The sequence below is a fragment of the Lepidochelys kempii genome, chromosome 3 (genome assembly GCF_965140285.1).
Source record: "Lepidochelys kempii isolate rLepKem1 chromosome 3, rLepKem1.hap1, whole genome shotgun sequence".
Classification (NCBI taxonomy): Eukaryota; Metazoa; Chordata; order Testudines; family Cheloniidae; genus Lepidochelys; species Lepidochelys kempii.
Genome location: NC_136382.1, coordinates 150,106,842 through 150,125,224, shown reverse-complemented (window position 1 = coordinate 150,125,224; position 18,383 = coordinate 150,106,842). Strand labels below are relative to the sequence as shown.

The 18,383-nt window shown below is 44.5% G+C and overlaps 1 protein-coding gene across 6 annotated transcripts in view; it reads right to left on the bottom strand.

Moving 5' to 3' along the window:
* CMTR1 (cap methyltransferase 1) overlaps positions 1-18,383 on the bottom strand; it is a 56,845-nt gene that overhangs the window by 17,358 nt on the left and 21,104 nt on the right. For 5 of the 6 annotated variants that reach the window (XR_012158190.2, XM_073338530.2, XM_073338531.2 and 2 more), the window contains 10 exons: positions 12,551-12,709; positions 7,528-7,620; positions 6,832-6,903; positions 6,080-6,174; positions 5,906-5,978; positions 5,492-5,690; positions 3,356-3,474; positions 3,009-3,105; positions 1,642-1,774; positions 153-332 (listed from right to left, as the gene is read on the bottom strand). Coding sequence is in view for 5 of the 6 variants with exons in the window: in XM_073338530.2 (XP_073194631.1) it covers positions 153-332; positions 1,642-1,774; positions 3,009-3,105; positions 3,356-3,474; positions 5,492-5,690; positions 5,906-5,978; positions 6,080-6,174; positions 6,832-6,903; positions 7,528-7,620; positions 12,551-12,709 (1,220 nt within the window). In the remaining variant the exon portion in view is untranslated. The remainder of the gene's footprint in view (positions 1-152; positions 333-1,641; positions 1,775-3,008; positions 3,106-3,355; positions 3,475-5,491; positions 5,691-5,905; positions 5,979-6,079; positions 6,175-6,831; positions 6,904-7,527; positions 7,621-12,550; positions 12,710-18,383) is intronic. The other variant, XM_073338532.2, reaches the window with a different exon arrangement.

Genomic DNA, 18,383 nt, shown 5'->3' with positions numbered 1-18,383 from the left:
CAGTCTGCTGCACGGGGCCTCTCCCAGAGTAGGACTCTTGTAACCAAGCAATTTGGCAGCTTAAGGTGAAAAGGCCCCCACCCCAGCTTCAAACAGCTGTAAGTCACAGTTGTGCTGGAACTGGCTTTCCCTCTTGTTGCTTCCGCACTCACCTTTCATTTGATCGGACCATGTAGTCGTAGAACTCGTGGTCACCCTTGATCACTTCTACGGGGACGACAAGATTTACATCCATGTCAGAGCTGAGTAGCTGGTTGAGTTTGATGTTCACCATGAAGAGATATTCCCGCACTTCATCAATGCCTGACTTTAGCCCTCTACACACCACGTACCTGCCAAGCAAACCAGAGACTCCGCTTGGAATCAGTCCTCCCGCACATCCAACTTGCCTTTCACACTCCCACCATCTCAGCAGCCCGCCCCTCTGGCTTCCCCAGTGTCAGGAACGTCTTTGCCCCAGGATACCCTTCCATAGCTCATGGTAGTGCAGGCTAGCCCTCTGCAGGGCCGTTCTATATCCTCCCGCTTTTCCTACTCTCTGCAAGAGCTGGTGACCTCAATCCTTCACCAAAAATCCCCAAACTTCACAAGCTCAGATCTCTTCAAAGAAATAAGCCAGCAGGACTAATGCTAAAATAGAGAGTCAGTCTTAATCCTGTTCCGGCCGCAGGTGTAACTAGCCCATTACCAGCTCACAGCTCTACCACAGCCCTGGTATGGCAGTGTAAGGTAAAGCCTCCCTGTACAGGCTCAAATGTCTGTCTCACTTTATTTCACAGCACACTGCATCTGAAGGACACCAAAATCAAGCATGGCCCTATAATAGGTTAGAGCATGGGACTGGGTCTACGGACACCTGGCTTCTAATGAGGGCTCTGGCGTGTCTTTCATATTTTCCACAGCTCATAGACTGCTTAATGCAAAATAAAGATTAAGAAGGACAAGAGATACAGGTTTCCAGATGATTTTGGAGAGAGACAGCAGTCAGATGAAAGGCAGAGATAAAAGGAGGATGTTCTAAAATGATGGAAGTTGCAGTGGAAAAGGCTCTCAAACTAACAATCGGCAAATGGTGTGAAAGCACAGAAGTGTTACTTAAAAACAGATGTTCTGTGTTGACATTAATGTTCCCTTGGCATGTCTTGTAAGAGCTGTGGCCTTGGAAAGTTTCTCTTCCTATCCCTGTTGTGGGGCATGCTGTGTGCTGTCTGGCTGCTATCATCCTCCCCAGAGATGGCTGCATCTTAGGGGTGCCACATGTACAGTTTGTACAGCATTAAAAGATCCAAAGAAATGAAAATACACGACTGTAATGTACATAATATGCCCTAATTTAACTGGATCCTTAGATTGCATCTTGCAAAACAGAACAGATTTTATAGTAAACTCCATTGTTCTCACACTGGAAGTAGACAGCATAGGCAGAAACAGACCATGGTAATTTGGTAAATAGCCTCTTAAACCTGTCAAACACTGTCACTTTTTAAACATTTAAAAGTATTTCCTCCTATGAGGCAGACATTAGATGGCTCCCAGCTGAGACAGTTCGTGGAGGTTACACTAGACCTGCAGTTACACAAACAGAGCTATTGCACTGTTTAGGAGAAAGAGCTGCTTTTAATTCTCCCTCCAGAATCTCACCTCTCCGAGTTTGCGGGACGGCTCGTCACAGGTTTAAAGAGACTCACTCGCTCGAAGCAGCAGTACAGTAAATATACAAGTCCCACGCTGAATGGTGTGAACAGGTCGAAGGTTTTGCAGACAAAATGTCCTCCTGTGGCAGAGAAAGGAAGCACATTGCAGCTAGCAGGTTACAGGAAGAGAGGGGAAAAATACTAAGTGTCTCAATCCACACACACACACACACACACACGGAGGCTTTTGTACAGTTCAAAACTGCATCAGAAAAACAGTTTCATAAATCAATGTAGTAAGACTGACCAACTGGGTACCATGTACCATCCCCCCACTTAGCTTCCCGCCTCCCAAAGACCCAGGAAAGAGAGAGGCAGCTCCCAGCCAGGTGGAAGGGATGTCACCTAAGAACAAAGCACTCTGCCTGCTGCTTCCACAGCACTCCCACCCCAGGGGCCCAGACCGCCAGCATGGCACCACCCTGTGTGCAATCCTTGACAGTGCGCAGCTCTCATCCCTCCCCAAGAGCCTCATGCTGGGGAAAAAACTGGATCTGAAATGAAAAGCTAGTTTAAAAACACAAGTCATCTCAGTAGAGGAGTGTGTGTGCTCTATACCTTCAAGTGAGTCTCGTTACTTCCTCAGGGCAAGACAAAGACACTCAGCTTTGAGGTTCTCATTCCCCCAGGAGAAAGCCCCAGAGGAGATGCTTGACTAGGAGAGACACAACGAAGGCCACTCTGTCAAATCTCACTGAAAGGCAACTTGCCCGCTGGGTCACGGCTTCAAATACTTGTGAGCCCAGCGGACAAGACAAGCAATCACTTGGCGAGTGTTTCTAACCGCCTCCACTCTGGCTTCTCAGTGCAGGACCGCCCGCTCTGAAAGGGCGCACGGAACGCTAACCGATCCCATAGGATAAGAGTCATCAAAGCAGATGCAGCTATGGCATCCATCGCTAAGGAATAGGTAGGAGAAAGGGAAGCATCTTCTCACTCTGAAGCCAGGTGATGATTTCAAGTGGGAAAGGCTGCAAGTCACAATTGCACAAACTCTGGGTTGCTCTTACCAGCCAAATGGTTTGCTCAGGAAGAGGCTGCTTTAGCTGGTAATGTGTAAGAGTCAACAGTAAAGCAGAGATTTTACGAAGATATTTTGCCCCTTCTCCAGCTGGAGGGAGCACAGCACTGGCACAGCATGGTTCCCTGGCCATCTTTGGCAAACTTATCTCAGGGTTTAGGGAACACACCTACTAGATTCAACAGAACCTAACATTACAAACGGGAGTGACTCCATGCACTGTTCTATAGCATCCATCTGCAAAGCCACCCAATCTCTGGAGAGGAAGGGGAGAAACAAAGAGAAAAAGATACCTGTCCGGATGATAGAGAGTCCTGTAAGGAACTGGCAAAGCATCAGCTGTTTGCTTAGAATTTCCTGCAGGTTCTCCTGACCCTCCACAGAGAAACCCTGAAACACACATCAAATGGTGAACATCTTCGCAAATCTGTTGGTTAAATGAGGGAGTCTTAAGGAATTTACAGCTAAATTTTGTAACTCGCAACAGTTTCTATTCCCTGGGATAAACTGCTAATGTCAGGACATTTCATGGCAAGCCTCGCCAAATCTCATGCAGTAACTGAGAAGATGTCACGTCATCACTGTACTCTGGCTGATGGCTACGGTCACTCATTGCAGAGCAAAGGAGGAATGAACGCACCCCATCCGCCATTAAGAAATGCACCCCCTTGCGATCAGTGTTGTCCAAAACAAAATTCCGGAAAGCAGTGATGTTCTCTGGGCGGGTGATATCTCCATCTCCATCAATCCCACCCTCTCCTAAGAGGAAAAGAAAAGGCAGTTATGAGCATGTTTGCAGAGTGCTTGCAGGAGACCGGGACACACAAGCGATCAACACGCTGACCTCCAATGATCAAACATTACCAACAGTCAGTGAACGAGTACACGCACCTTGGACACTGCATCAGGACCACTCCCAAGAACTCTCACAAACACGATTCTTGCTAGAAAGGGGACAGCACAACTTTCTTTGGCTAGATTGGCTTCTGCTTGCGTTAGCCAGACTGAACCAGCCCACATTATAACTTGGTTTTAAAAAACTGTGATTCAGCCTTGGGAAAGCCTAGATTGTTCCCTCCTCTCGCGGCTGAACAGGGCCTGACTATGCTACAACACAATGTTGTCCCAGGAAGGAACAAGACCAAATTGGTCTCATCAGAGCTTTAACAGTGTCCATTTCCTAGTGCAGATAGATCCTTAGTCGGAAGCACAGCTTTCTCTATGCCAGCCAGAGAAACTGCATTAGCAAACTTTCACTAACATCCATGATCATCAGCGTTCTCTGGAAAGGCACTAACAGTTATTTCCAAACTCATGGTAGTTTGCCTTTACAGAACCCTGCTCATGTGCAAGTGTGCTCAGCAATCAGCTAGAAAGGGGGAAGATATGTTCAAGAGCAGAACTGTTTTTAAAGGCAGCATTTTACAGATTTCTCATATGGCTCTTTTAAAGGGTGGGTCTATATTTTCCCATAGTTGGTATTTTAAAAGGTTGTGTCCTAGAATAGACTCTAGATATTCAACTAACTCCCAGTCCTGTGGTATCTGTAACGTACTGTTGATTTCTATTCTCTGCACAGTTTCTTGGTCTGCTGTTTCTATTAATTGAATGACAAGTGACTAGAAATGAACATTATCAAGAGAAAACAGCAGAGCTCGGGGTGCACAATAGTTCTTTGGTAATGAAATGCCTCATCAGTTATTCTGCCACTGAGAGGAGTGGGACTGGCATTTTTTTCCAGTCTTCTTTGCACTTGGCGCAGGGTTCAAGGTGTTTTCCTCCCATCACCAAGAGAGGAGTTTATACGTGACTCAATACATTTTAGAGTGCATTAGGCCCAGACAAAAAAAAGGGAAACATGAAAATGCATCAAAATCATTGAGCTATTCACTCTCACAGCTATCAATTCCCTCCATAAGAGCACTGACCGAGAGTGAAATATGAAGATCCAAATGCTAGGATGATCCTTTTATCCACCTTGCTGCTCAATGAGAACTTTCCTCTTACTGAGCTGATCCAGAGGTGCCAGACAACCATCAAATTTCATGATTTGCAGATGTCAAAAGTGACTTTGGCTTTTCAAAATCAGCCAGAAAGTAACTCACTGGCACCAGCGATAGGTTGTTTGGGGTTCTTGCTGCAAAGGCAGACTGGTTACTTCATTTTTTGCAATTCAATCATACTTAGGTTTCCTTAACAAAGCCTGAGATTTGCTGGCAATCCCCTTATTCCACTTTCTACTAATAGATGCAGCAGATGGAATCAGAGCTACTTGCAGTTAGCAGGAGTCCAAAATAACTTAAATCACCACATAAACAGTGGAAAGATCCTGTAAAGAAGCAATCTAGTAATTAATGCTTAGGGATGGAGTCAGATCTAGGTTTCTATTCTTGGCTCTGCCAAATGATCCTTGGGCAAGCCATTTCATTGCTTTATGCTTCAGTTTCCCCATCTGTAAAATGGGAGCCAAACCACTGAGTTATCTTAAAGCGCTTTGTCAGCCTCGGACAGGAAAGTGCTGCAAATACAAAGTATTATTATAATACACACAAGCTGGAACCTGAACTGCAGAAATATAACTTGATGTTCAGACTTGCCACCCTCAACCCATTACAGGGCAGTTCCTCTTCTTCTATAAGGATGGCTCTGGATGGCCATTGTGAACAGGTTTCTTTTAGATCCCTAACACTAACAGGCTATCAGTCCTCTGCCTACTCTGAAGCTGAACCTCTGCAATGCAGGCGATGAGACACACACACACGTACGTGACCCATACCGTAATAAGGCTCAAAGAGCTCGCTGGAGGCAGAATAGAAATCCTCCAGTTTAAAGTCATTTGGTCCTTTCAGGGTCATGCCGAACCCTTTCGCGTGCCACTTCTTCCTCCAGAGAACGTATTCTGAGAAACCACCGGGGCCAGCACACACATCAGCAAAGTAAAGCAGCTCTGCGTCCCGCTCCTTGATTAGGGGCTTCTGCAAAAGGAAATTGGGAAACTTCTAGTAGTCCAATAGCAACTTCCCACCAAGCAAGCAAATTACTGCAGCCCACTGCTATACTCTTGTACCTCTAAGCTAGAGTCTCTGCCTCTTTAAAGCAGCCTTTGTCCCCAATGGTGCCCTGAGGAATCTTCCCCCACTCCTTTCCCTTTTCTTTGGGAAGGCATTCAAAGGACAAGAGAGATCCTCACCCCATGAGAGTCCTTTGGGTTTGTGAACATGTGGTCAAAGACGTAGTCCATGTTTGCCATCTTCATCGCCGCTCTGTGAATGCACAAAAAGGGCACCTGTTAGTTTGCCCCAGGCTCACCAGGCTGCTGCAACCCAAAAGAGAAAGGTACTGCAAACCCAAAGGTCCTGCAGACCTGTTCAGGAAGAAGACTCCCCGGATCATCTCGTAGGGGTTGGACCTTGTCCGGGCTCGGCGCATCTCCTCTCCATCCAGCTCATCGAACACGCTCTGCAAAGGCAGAACCAAAACTACACTAGCCACGGCACCGGCAGGAGGGACAGCCAGCTTGGGTGGTTCCTAACCCCATGGTGATTTCCCCCTCACAGTTCTCTCTAGACTGGGTGACACCCACACAGGAACATTTCCTGAAGCTGGCATCCTTCTTCAGTCACATATCTACATCCAGTCGTGGTCCCACAATTCTTACAGTAAGCTCAGGGATGGGGAATGGTGCTGGACTGACAACTCCACAGCGTAAGGCCTACTTAGCCAGAGATTAGACAATCACAGCACAAACTCCCCCTCCCCCCCAGCCATACACACACATCCACCCTGGGAGGGAAAGGGCAGGAGCACAGCAGACCAGGAAGAAAGTGTTTATCTCCACAGCCCCATTCAGTCTCTGCTGACACTGCCATTGAAGGGGCAGTTATGTCAATTGCCTCTGTGGTTTGTGTGCTGTCCACACTTGTCATTTCACACAGGTTGCCAAACAACCAGGCAGTAATGACTTCCCACTGTTACCAACCCACGCTGAATCTGCACTGGGAGCAAAAGGCTTCCTATTTCATTGCCAATGGCCTACGCTTCCCACTCATGCCTTTTTACGAGCTCTTCCCTTCTCCTCCCTAGCCCTAAAATCGCTCTCCAGCAGCATGCGCTCACCTTGCACTGCAGGACACTGTGCAGAAACTCTTCTCGGCAGAATTCCGTTTCATCTTCAATTACCAGCTTCCTCTAGGGCAGAGCAGTGAGAAAACCCCCCTCAGTTAGCTGACTCTGTGCCATTTCTTTTAGTGGGGCACTTCCCAGAACAAGTTTGCTGCATTATTCCTGTGTGTTGCAATGCTACAAGTGAGAGAGCCAGGCTAGGACTGGGAGCAGTGTCAAGCGGCAACCCTAGTTTGCCCTCCGTGTGTGAGCTGAATGCGGATCGCAGAAGCACTCCCCAGGCTGTCGGACCCAATTGAGGGAAGCGGACAGCCCTGAACTGCCTCCAGCCCTAACCACCCCTCCAAAGAGCAAGGAAGAGGGGAGGGGGAAGAGAAGGATATCGTACCAAAAATAGTCACAGAGCGCAACCAAGACAGAAGTAAAACCCAGATGCTATCTTGTGACATCTGTATCTAGCAAATGGCAGCAAAACATAACGATGAGATAACTCAACTTGATAATGCAATCCCCACAAAGCCATCAGACTGGGACTGGTCTGACTAGGGACTTATCTGACCTTCATCCCCATAATATCTGTGGCTCTCTGCAACTCTGTTTGATGACAAAGCAGTGTGCCAGTTACACAAGATTGAGCACCACCAGTCTAAACAAAAGGAACTACTGGGACTTTGTTTTTCAGAGCTATACCTTCCCAACGGTCATCCACTCCTTCATCTCCTGTGCATCGGGGATTTCAGTGGTGCATTCTGGGAACCAGTCCACCTGTTCATAGGCACTGGGCTACAAACGTAAGATAGGAGGATTCAAAGAAGGCTCACGCTTTTTCACAGAACCTGACAACCTCATAATTACAGCAGGCTGGCGTCCCAACCCCATCACGACCTTTACGTGGTAGGCTTTGTCCCAGGACTTTTAGGGCTAAATAAGCAACTTTCTTCCTAATGTGACACACTCATCAGAAATAACTTTAGTATTTCTAGACAACCAGAATGCTGACAATATCCGGAAATAAAACAGCTGAAGCACACCACCCCAAAGGGGTTCATTTCAGCGAGACAGCAGGGGAGATGCTTGTATGCAAAACCCTCTTACTTCCTACGGGTGCTTAACATGTACACTCTCCCCATGACACTCTGAAAGGCCCTCTCGCTGTAACGTTTTACAATCTCAAGAGGAAATCATTTAAGCTGTTGGGTAAGCCTAAAATAACTCCAATCCTCCAGGAAGTGGAGCTGCACCCACTTGCTCTGACATTGGAATCATTATTTGTATTACTGTAGTGCCCAGAAACCCCAGTCACGATTGAGGCTTCATTGTGCTGGGTACTGTACATGCTAAGACAGAGTGTGCCTGTCCCCTCACAATCTATATAGATCATAACTGTGACATTCGCACTCAGTGTTGGTTTTTTACCAGATATGTACCAGATGTTTTAAATTTCATATTATTAGCACCTTATCTGTCACTGCTGGGATGCTGATTAAGGATTTGTTTTCATGTAATGACCTGTCTGTCCTTCCCAAATTTCCTCCATGCTGGAAGACCTGAGAGGATGCAGGAACATAGTTCCTCTGCATTTCATATGGAACATACTAACAAACACCCCTGGAAAACATACTAATTATCAGATACATGGGAATGAAATTTTACCGCAAAATTTTTTTTGTCCCTTCCTCCCCCACCTTATACCAATTTCTATCCAAACTGATGACCCCAAACACAGTGAACAACTATCCAGAGGAACTGCCATGGCAAGTCAGAAGAGTGATCAATCTCAGGGGCTCTTAACCTTTTCCTTTCTGAGCCCCACCCAACATGCTATAAAAACTCCATGGCCACCTATGCCACAACAACTGTTACTCCTGGGGGGATTCTGCACCAAAAAATTAAAAATTCTGCAAAATTCTACATATTTTATTTGTCAAAATAATGCAATATAATCACACCACTTTCACTTATTTTGGTAATTTACTTAAACTACCATACAGAAAAAAAAATCCACAGTAAGTGTTCAGCCTTTCCTAAAAACATGAAAGTTAAGTTATTAATAGTTGGTAACCAGTACCCTGCATTCCAGTTATAATTCTGGATTTTCATTTAAATTACATTACAAAACACCAAACACCAAAATAAAAGTAAAGCAGAGTGTCATTTGAAATTGCTCAAACTTTCACACATGAAAGTCACACAGTTTTGCTAATCATTGTCCTGTATTTCAGTACAATCTAATATTTTCATTTAAATTATAGTCCAGAAAACAAAGAGCCTTCAAGTTTTTCTCACTTAGTGATTTCCTTCTGGCAGAAAGGATCAAACTGTACAGTGAAAAACTTCTCTCTGCAGCTGCAGAATTTGAGACTGCATTTATGCAATTCAAGGCCAGCTTGGCGATATTTGGAATTCTCTCTTTCACTGAAAGCCAAAGCACTTACGGGTCTACAAAAATAGGTTGACTTTGAATAGTTTCAGGCACAATCTTTTCCCTGTTCAGGTACCTCAGAAAAATGAGGTATTGCTTGAAAATACTCTCAGTGTTCGGGCAGGATATAAACATGATGAGGATCAAATAACCTACAAGCCTTCAGAAAATTCAGACCTGGTTGTCCAAATCGCAAATATTTGTCAAGCTTTCCAGAAGCTTCATGGAATATCTCTTTAAAGAAATCTGACAGGCAAGTCTTTCAACAGTAGATAAGTTTTCTGCCTCTCTAAATTGGAAGAGCTCTGAGGTGCTTTCTGAAGGCAGCTCTAGATGTGAGCTGAAATAAATTTATTAGTCTCTAAGGTGCCACAAGTACTCCTGTTCTTTTTGCGGATACAGACTAACACGGCTGCTACTCTGAGTCAAACCCTTTAACAGTGCAAGGCTTCCTGCTCTCAAATGCCAGATATAAACTCAGAATTTGCTCACATTTCTGTGCTAGAAAAGTGATCTGCACTTTCAACAATGCATACTTAGTTGGGTCATTCAGCATATTTTGAATAGTTTGCACAGAAACTGGAGAGCTGCTGTTACACTCTTCATTAAAGAACTCCTTGTAGAACTGAAAGTTCTTGCAGTTTCTGGTTCATTAAACAGAGGTATCTCCCTTTCGTACTACCGGAGTTATAGAACATGTTTTTGAAGCACCATACAAATGCATCAACCAGCTAAAAAGGCTTTCTAAATGATTCACCAATTAAGTTTACAGTATGTGCCAAACAGGTGATACGCACAGAATTTGGAAACAGTGTAGTAAACACAGAATCAAATACTTTTTTCATGTAACTAGCATCGTTAGTATCAATTACTACAACATTTTCATGATCAATCTGGTACTCATTTACTGCTTTGACTACAGCCTGTGAAGCAGTTGAGTGATTAACAGGATCTAAAAACACTGTATCCACCAAAAAAAGAGTAAACATGCCCACTGCAATCAGGTTCTAATGGTGCAAGCAGTACATTCAGAATTGATCTCGCCTCATCATCACACCATTCAAAAACAGCAGCAATTTTCTTGTCTTTAAGCTTCAGTTTTCCTTTTCTTTGAGGTACACTTCAGTCAGCTGTGTCCTACCAGCAATTGCACCACCATTCCCAGACCCTGCTGTCAAGAAATTCTCTCACAAGTGGGTGGTCAGTCTTTGACAAGGTGATGTTGGCACCTGCTAATGTCTTCACCCATGGTGTACAAATCTGAAAGCAGAAGAAGTTAGATAAGTCTTGAGAGAGGACAAATGTTTACTACCCCTGTAACATCGTTAATATTAGATTAATACATTTATTCGTATTATATTTAGTCCTGAATTTCTAGATTTTAATTTAGATTTATAATAAATGATCACATGATTACACACACAAATACACACACAGAGTAATATTTAGTTATCTGGCTTATGCCTCTATCCATGAAGACTAACTCAATAACAAAAATGCATTATTAAATTACAATCAATTGTAAAACATCATGTGAAAGCTAGTGCAAAAGTTACATAGTGTAGAGTGTATTATCAATAGAAAACTGACCAAACTCATCACTTAAAATAAAAAGTTTAAAAACAGAGCTGTCTATTCAAGATCTTTGAGCAAGTGAAGAGACCACATCGCTATAGCTCTTCTATGCTACTTATCTTATATTTCAGTATTATAACATTTTCTTAATTTCCACTCACCTCCACATGTTCTTTCTTTTGTTTTTCAGTGTACTTGTAATGGCCTTCTGATGTTGGTTTCTGCCTTCCTCTTGAGTCGCGTCTTCCTTCAATATGTGTTTTTTTGATGCAAAATGATCCACAATTGCAGACCGTCGGTCATGATTGAGAACAACATTACAGGATGTGCAAAATAATTTGTCCCCATCTGCATGCAGTTTCGTAGGGGATTCTGGAGTACAAGAAGCTGGTGCAGCCATTTTTGATGCATGATATGAAGGCTGTTCAGGTGGTGCAAAACAACAAATATCCCTTTGGTAACTTCATCTGGACCTTGCTGGCTACTCTGGGAACTGCTTGGTTCTGACTGTCTTGACATTTTATTGACTGCTTGACAAATGTTTTATTTGCCCTCAACGTTGTTGTTTTTTTAATATGGTAAGTAAAATAGACTCTGAGCTGTAATCTAACCCCATTGTGCCACTCTGGCACAGGAAAAAAGCAAGAAAGCACATAGACCTTCTTAGCTGAGGATTCCCTTATGTCATTTACTATAAGTCTCCTTTACACCACTCTGGCCATGTAAAGGAGCCTTCAAACTTTTACACCTGTTTTAGGTTCCTGGAGGAATTGGGGTGACCAGAAAGAAAGTGAAAAATCATGACGGGGTGAGGGCTAATAGGCTTCTATATAAGAAAAAGTCCCAAATATTGGAACTGTCCCTGTAAAATCAGGACATCTGGTCACCCTAGGGGGAATTGACTAAGAATAGGAACAATTAACTGACAGCCGGAACATTAGAAGCCTGCTTACTTAGCGGTTACATTTCTGGTCTGCCTCAGGGGACAGAGCCTGGCTCACAAAGCCCTACCCCTCCAAGCCAGGGGCACCACGAGTCTCTCACGCATTTGCACGCAGGCACACACCCAACCCCGCCCCCTAAATGTCTCTCCATGCATGCATGCACGCCCGCCTGCCCAGCCCTCCTCTTGCTCCCCTTCCCCATGTGGTGATTTAGGTCTGCCGGCTCCTCCAGGCAGATGCGCCTGGGCTGCTGGGTAAGGGGCCTGGGTTCCCCACAGATTTCTTTGTTCCCCCATTTTTCTGCAGGGCAGCAAAGAAATCTGTGGACAGTATGGATTCTGTGCCCTCGAAATGGTGCAGAATTCCCCCAGGAGTAGAAAGTTTTTCTGCAAAAGCCAGGGCCGGCGTTAGGGGGTAGTGAGCAGGAAAATTGCCCGAGGCCCCATACCACATGGGACCCTGCAAAGCTAAGTTGCTCAGGCTTTGGCTTCAGCCCCAGATGGCAGGGCTTGGAGCCCTGGGCTTATGCCCCACGTGGCAGGGCTTCCACTTTTCACCCTGAGCCCCAGTGAATCTAAAGACAGCCCTGCTTGACGGATCCCTTGAAACCTGCTTGCATCCCCCCAGGGGCCCTGGTTGAGAACTGCTGATCTATCTGATCAGGCATTTGGCCCCTACCCGTAGCCAGCTGCAAGAAACCCCCAGGATGGTGAACCCAGCCTAGAACAAAGCAGAGCAGAAAAGGGACGTGACACGGTGAATAGTTAGTTACCTCTGGCTCGTCCCGCCAGTCAATGTTCAGATCCCCATCGAACCCTTTCAGGGTCAGTCCCAAGCCTCTTCTTCCCTTCTGATTAGAGGCCTCAACAATATCCTTCCTTCCCTGGTTGTATTTCCCCAGACCTTCTCCTTCTCGGAAGCCCATCTTGGCCTGGAAGACAAAGCAAATAGAGCATATTGGAAGCATCCAGACACAAATGTATGCACTCCTGTGAGCTGTGGGCCAGCGGGATAAATGATACCAAGTTGCACTGCTGTGATTAAAAAGTATGGAGTGTGCTTAATGAATCTCAATTGAGGCTTTCAGGATTCTCCTTCCGGCTCATTCCCATGATGAAGTGGGAACTTGATCTAGAGAATTAAATTTGTAAAGACAACGTCATTAGAAACGGTTTAGCTTTACAAGAAAAACCTGCTTCATTGAAAAAACAGTGGGGAAGCCAGCAGCCATTTGTCACCACAGAGCGTGGATGGTACAAGCTCTGCAAAATGCTGGTGCAGAAAGTTTCACACTGGGATGAATCTGGCTGCAAACAAACAGATGCCCACAACTACCAGCTAAAATGCACCTGTAAGAACCTGGAGCAATGCAGGATTCTCTCCCCCTTAAGAGCAGCTTTTATGACTTAGCCTAAGAGAAGAATTGTCATTAACTTGCACTTCTTACAGCTTTTCTCTTTGTAGGTCTCAGACACTAGACCGTGAAAAGAACCTACATGGTCACGTTTCATTCTATTTAGTAGAGGGGGAGCACACACACGCACGCACACTTAAACATGGGCTTAGGAGGAGTCAATTTTAATCGCTAAATTGTCTATTTCTCCCTTCATTTGAAAACCATTGTTAACTACCAGCCTTTCTGAGAGGGGAAGTTAAACACATCAGATGGGCAGCAGGTATCTCCATGGGCAGCTGTTCTACTGTCTATTCTATCTGGCAATGAATTCCTAACACACACACTGGTCAAATCTGACAACTACTGAATCAGTTACATATTGACTTCTACGGCCATTGAATTTTGAACAAAGATTTAGTACCAAAGGGTTTTTGGTTTTTAATTTCCTGCTAATACAAAATTGTTAGTCTCCCTCTGGCAAACACTTTGACGGATACCATCAAATCTTTATACCCAACAGTGTAAAAAAAATTAAACTTCCCAAATGCACGTATCTGTGCTAGGTGCTTGAGAGACTCTCAGGGCAGCAGAAAAGACAGTTCGTAGTTACAGCACTGGACTGGGATGCAGGAGAGCTGGATTTGATTCCTGGCTCAGCCACGGACTTCCTATGACACCTTTGGTAAGTCACATGCCTCAGTTTCCCAGGTATAAAATGGAAACAGCACTTCCCTACCTCACAGGGGTGTTGGGAGAATAAAATCCTTTAATGATCGTGGCGCTCAGATACTATGGTGATGAGGGTCAGATATTTATTATTTGTATTAACAAAGCACTTACGAGCCCTAGAGATAAAGGCCTACACAGAACTGGATGCACAGAGAAAGACTCTCACCCTGCTGTCTGTCTACTCTAAGCACAGGGATGCTGTAGTCCATTTAGGGCATATTACAAAGAGAAATCCTATTATTTTATTAGAACAGACAAAAGTGGTGTAATCCATGGGAGGGGGTTGGTGATCGTCTTTAAAGCTCAGCTGGCAGCCTTTCTATAAAGATTCTGGCTCTAAATGTGATGGACGTAGCTTTAATAAAACAAAGTCACAGGTGCTTTCTTTGCAGAGGGTTAAACATAAATTTTATTTCACCTTTCCCCAAACTGCGAAAGGACGTGCCAAAGCATCAGAAACAAACCAAAAGAAATTCTAATTTTACAGCCAGGGTTTTCAGTATGCAAATCTTCCTCGATGCTGCACCAGCTCATGAGGTTGAACCATCCCAGCATCCAGATTCGGCCTGCCTGTAGCTTTCAGCCTTCAAACTGACTGCATAACAGTTTCAGTACTCTGCTCTCAACTTCCTGGTCTGAGCATCCGGGTTTTCATTCTGAAGGCAGCAGTCTCAGTTCACAGGCTTCAGCCTTACCTGCACGCATAAGGCTTGCAATCTTTCAGAACTACTCCCCATTCACACACACAGGAAAGCTGCTCTTACCTGACCCTACCCCTGCCTTGACTGGCCCAGACTCTACCTTCCTCACCAAGCCTCACTGGATCTTTTCATAGTTGGATTAGTTCCTGTTTTCCTGGCTAACTGTTGTCATGACAGCCTCAACTTATTTCAAGGTGCCTGCACTCAAACTCTGGAATTTATTTAATTCCCAAAGAAAGTGAAAAAGGAACTAGAACAGGAAAATGCTGCACCATAAATAGACAAAACAGGTGGGGGGAGGAAAGGGAAACATTCATACTCCATTCATATAACTTTTACTCAATCATATCTCATGCAACACAATTAGTTTTATAAGCCACAGAAACTTCTTAAAAGAGGAAAAAGGCTTCCCTAACTCATACAGCTCCACAAAGCCTCAGACAACCCTGTCACATGCCCTTCCCCTTAAGAGGGAACTACTGTTTCCATCTGCATCTCTCTATATCTCAACAGGTGGTCAGCATTTTTGTGTTGACTTCCTGCTCCCAAGTGTTCTCTCCAATTAATACAGTTGTAGGGCTAAATACCACCTAGTAAAGCATGTGTTCTTATCCTTCATTGTATTTAACCAGGTGAGCAGATGGTGATGAGTTACTAGGATGAGAATGGAGCCTAACAAGTAATATCTTTGCATTTCTACATCTCATTTTATTGCAAGACATTCTTCTTCTAGTGCACTGACCCATTGCTCCCTTAGGAATAGTTTCCTACTAATACAGGAGATTAGGTATTTTTCTCCTTTCTTCTCTTGGATTAATACAACCCCCAATCCTACTTCAGATGCTTCTGGTTAAACTATAAAGGGTTTCTTAAGACAGGATTTACAGGAGGAGTTCTGTGCTACAGGCCTTTTTTAATGCATCAAAAGCAATTTGACATTCTTCAGTCTAGTTTAGCCCTTTTCTTTTTGGCTTTTTTACTAAATCCATCAGAGGAACAGTAATCTGTGATAACTGGAGAATAAACCTATGATAATAGCCAGCTAATCCCAGGAAAGATCTCCCCTCTTTCTTTGTGAGGGGGATTGCAGCCTCCATAACTGCTTTAACCTTGGACACTTCTGGCTTAATTTTTCCATTGCTAACAATATATCCTCATTATCTGGTCTCAGAACTGCCCAGCAACACATTTGAAGATTAACAGTCAAATGGCTTTAGCTATCGCACCTGTCACCAACTCTATGTGCTTCAGGGGACTTTCCCCATCAGGACTGTAAATGATGTTATCTAGGTACACCATAGCATAGCCTACATAAGGCCATAATAGCCAGTGCACAAGGCACTGGAATGTTGCTAAGGTTCCAAACAAGCAAAACAGCATTATCTTAAACTGATACAGTCCCTGAGACAAGGTAAAGGCAGTTTTACATTTGGACTCCTTCTCAAGGGGAACTTGCCAATAACCTGAGGCTAAATCCAAGGTACTGTATGTAGTACTGCCTAATAAATCTGACAAATCATCTATCTGTGGCATAGGGGAATTATCAAATTTTGAAATGGCATTCAGTTTTCTTAAATTTATACAGAAGTGGCTTTCCTCAGGTTTGTTTGTTTTTTAGCTATCACTATTGGAGAGCACCCAAGGGCTGTTTGATGGCTCAATTATTCACAGAGCTAACATTTGCTTTATTTCCTCCTCCACTTTTAAGTTTCAAGATGTCCTGGAATCTGACATGATCTTCTGGGGAGAGGAGCATGCCCTTCCCTGTCAATAACATACTGAATCACATAATTTGTTCAAGGCACAGCAGAAACTATATGCTGGAATTTATTGATACACCAGTTCTAATCTGCATGTTCAGCAATTAATCCACTGCTTTGTGGGATGATCTCCTGTCTCCTGTACTTTTTAATCTGTCATAATTACATTATTATGTACTTCAGGGAGAACTGATGTTAAATTCCTAGTTTTCCTTTAAATCCAGAGTTTAACACATTTAACAAATGTATCTCTCTCTTTTCTGAGAGTTTGATGTCATAATCCACCAGTTTTACTGGTCTTATTATAATAAATGGGCCTTGCCATTTACCTAGCAGCTCATTTTCGGTAACAACAGAACTTTACTCCCCATCCTAAACTGTTGTTCCCGGGCCTGTTTATTGTACCACCTAGCTTGTCTAGCTTGGACATTCTCTAAATGTTCTTTAGCTAGTGGAAGTGTTCTGCAAGTATGTTCCTCATGTTTATAACATAACACTAGAGGAATCAACCGTTTGTCTCTCCCAACTTTCTTCAATCACGTCTAATGGACCACGAGGGCTGATGGCCGCACAACAAATTGAACTGAGCTTGGGGGACTTCTCAATATGAAAATAAGAGACAAAGCAACACTGTAACCCTTCATCTAAGTTCTGACTACATAGCTTTTCAACGTCTTTTTTAAGGGATTGAACAATCCTTTCCACTAGGCTATATGGGAATAATAAGGGGTCATCTGCAGGGGTTTAATGCTCAGGAGTTGGTATAATTCTTATCAGGGATGCCTGGAAATTAGCTCCCTGATCCATCTGAATTTCTCTTGGGATTTCCACCTGTGACCCTAAGAACCACTCATTGCCAGCTGACAAAGGGTTCACTACTTAGGCTATGTCTACACTAACACTTTTGTCAGCAAAACTGTCGCTCAGAGGTGCAGAAAAAAAAAACACACCCAAGGGCTGGTCGAATTTAGCCATGTTAGGTCAATTTTATAAGCAATGCGGCTACACAACCAACCTCGTTTCGTCGCCCTAAAGAGTTCTTAAAATTGCCTGCTGTACTCCTCCCCGACAAGGGGAGTAGCGCTAAAATCGACCTTCTTGGATCGAATTTGGGGTAGTGCAGACGCAGCTTTGTGCAATTCGACAGTATTGGCCTCCAGGAGCTATCCCAGAGTGCTCCATGTGACCGCTCTGGACAGCACTTTCGACTCCAATGCACTAGCCAGGTACACAGGAAAAGCCCAGGGAACTTTTGAATTTCATTTCCTGTTTGGTCAGCGCAGCGAGCTCAGCAGCACAGGTGACCATGCAGTCCCAGAATCACAAACGAGCTCCAGCATGGAGCAAACGGGAGACACTGGATCTGACTGCTGTATGGGGAGAAGAATCTGTGCAGGCACAACTCTGATCAAAAGGAAGAAATGCTAATATCTATGCCAAAATCGCACAGGGCACGGTGGAGAGAGGCTACACCAGGGACACACAACAGTGCTGCATGAAAGTTAAGGAGCTCAGGCAAGCCTACTACAAGACAAAGGAGGCAAACGGTCGCTCTAGGTCAGAGTTCTATACATGCCGCTTCTATGATCAGCTGCATGCCATTCTCTGGGGGGGGCACGACCCTATCAGTACCCCACCACTGACCCTGGACACCTGCAAGGGGGGAGTCTCACGCAACACGGAAGAGGCTTTTGTGGATGAGGAAGAGGAGGAGGAGAATGCGCAGCAGGCAAGTGGAGAATCCATTCTCCCTGACAGCCAGGACCTTTTCATCACCCTAGAGCCAATACCCTCCCAAGGTGAGTTGCTGGACCTTGAAGGTGGAGAAGGCACCTCTGGTGAGTGCACATCTGTAACTACAGTACAGGGGTTAAAAGCAATTGTGTTTAATGTTTGATTTGCCCTGAAGAATTGGGATGCATTCACAACCAATACAGCTACTGGAAAAGTCTGTTAACGTGTCTGGGGATGGAACTGGAATCCTCCAGGGACATCTCCATGAAGCTCTCCTGGAGGTAC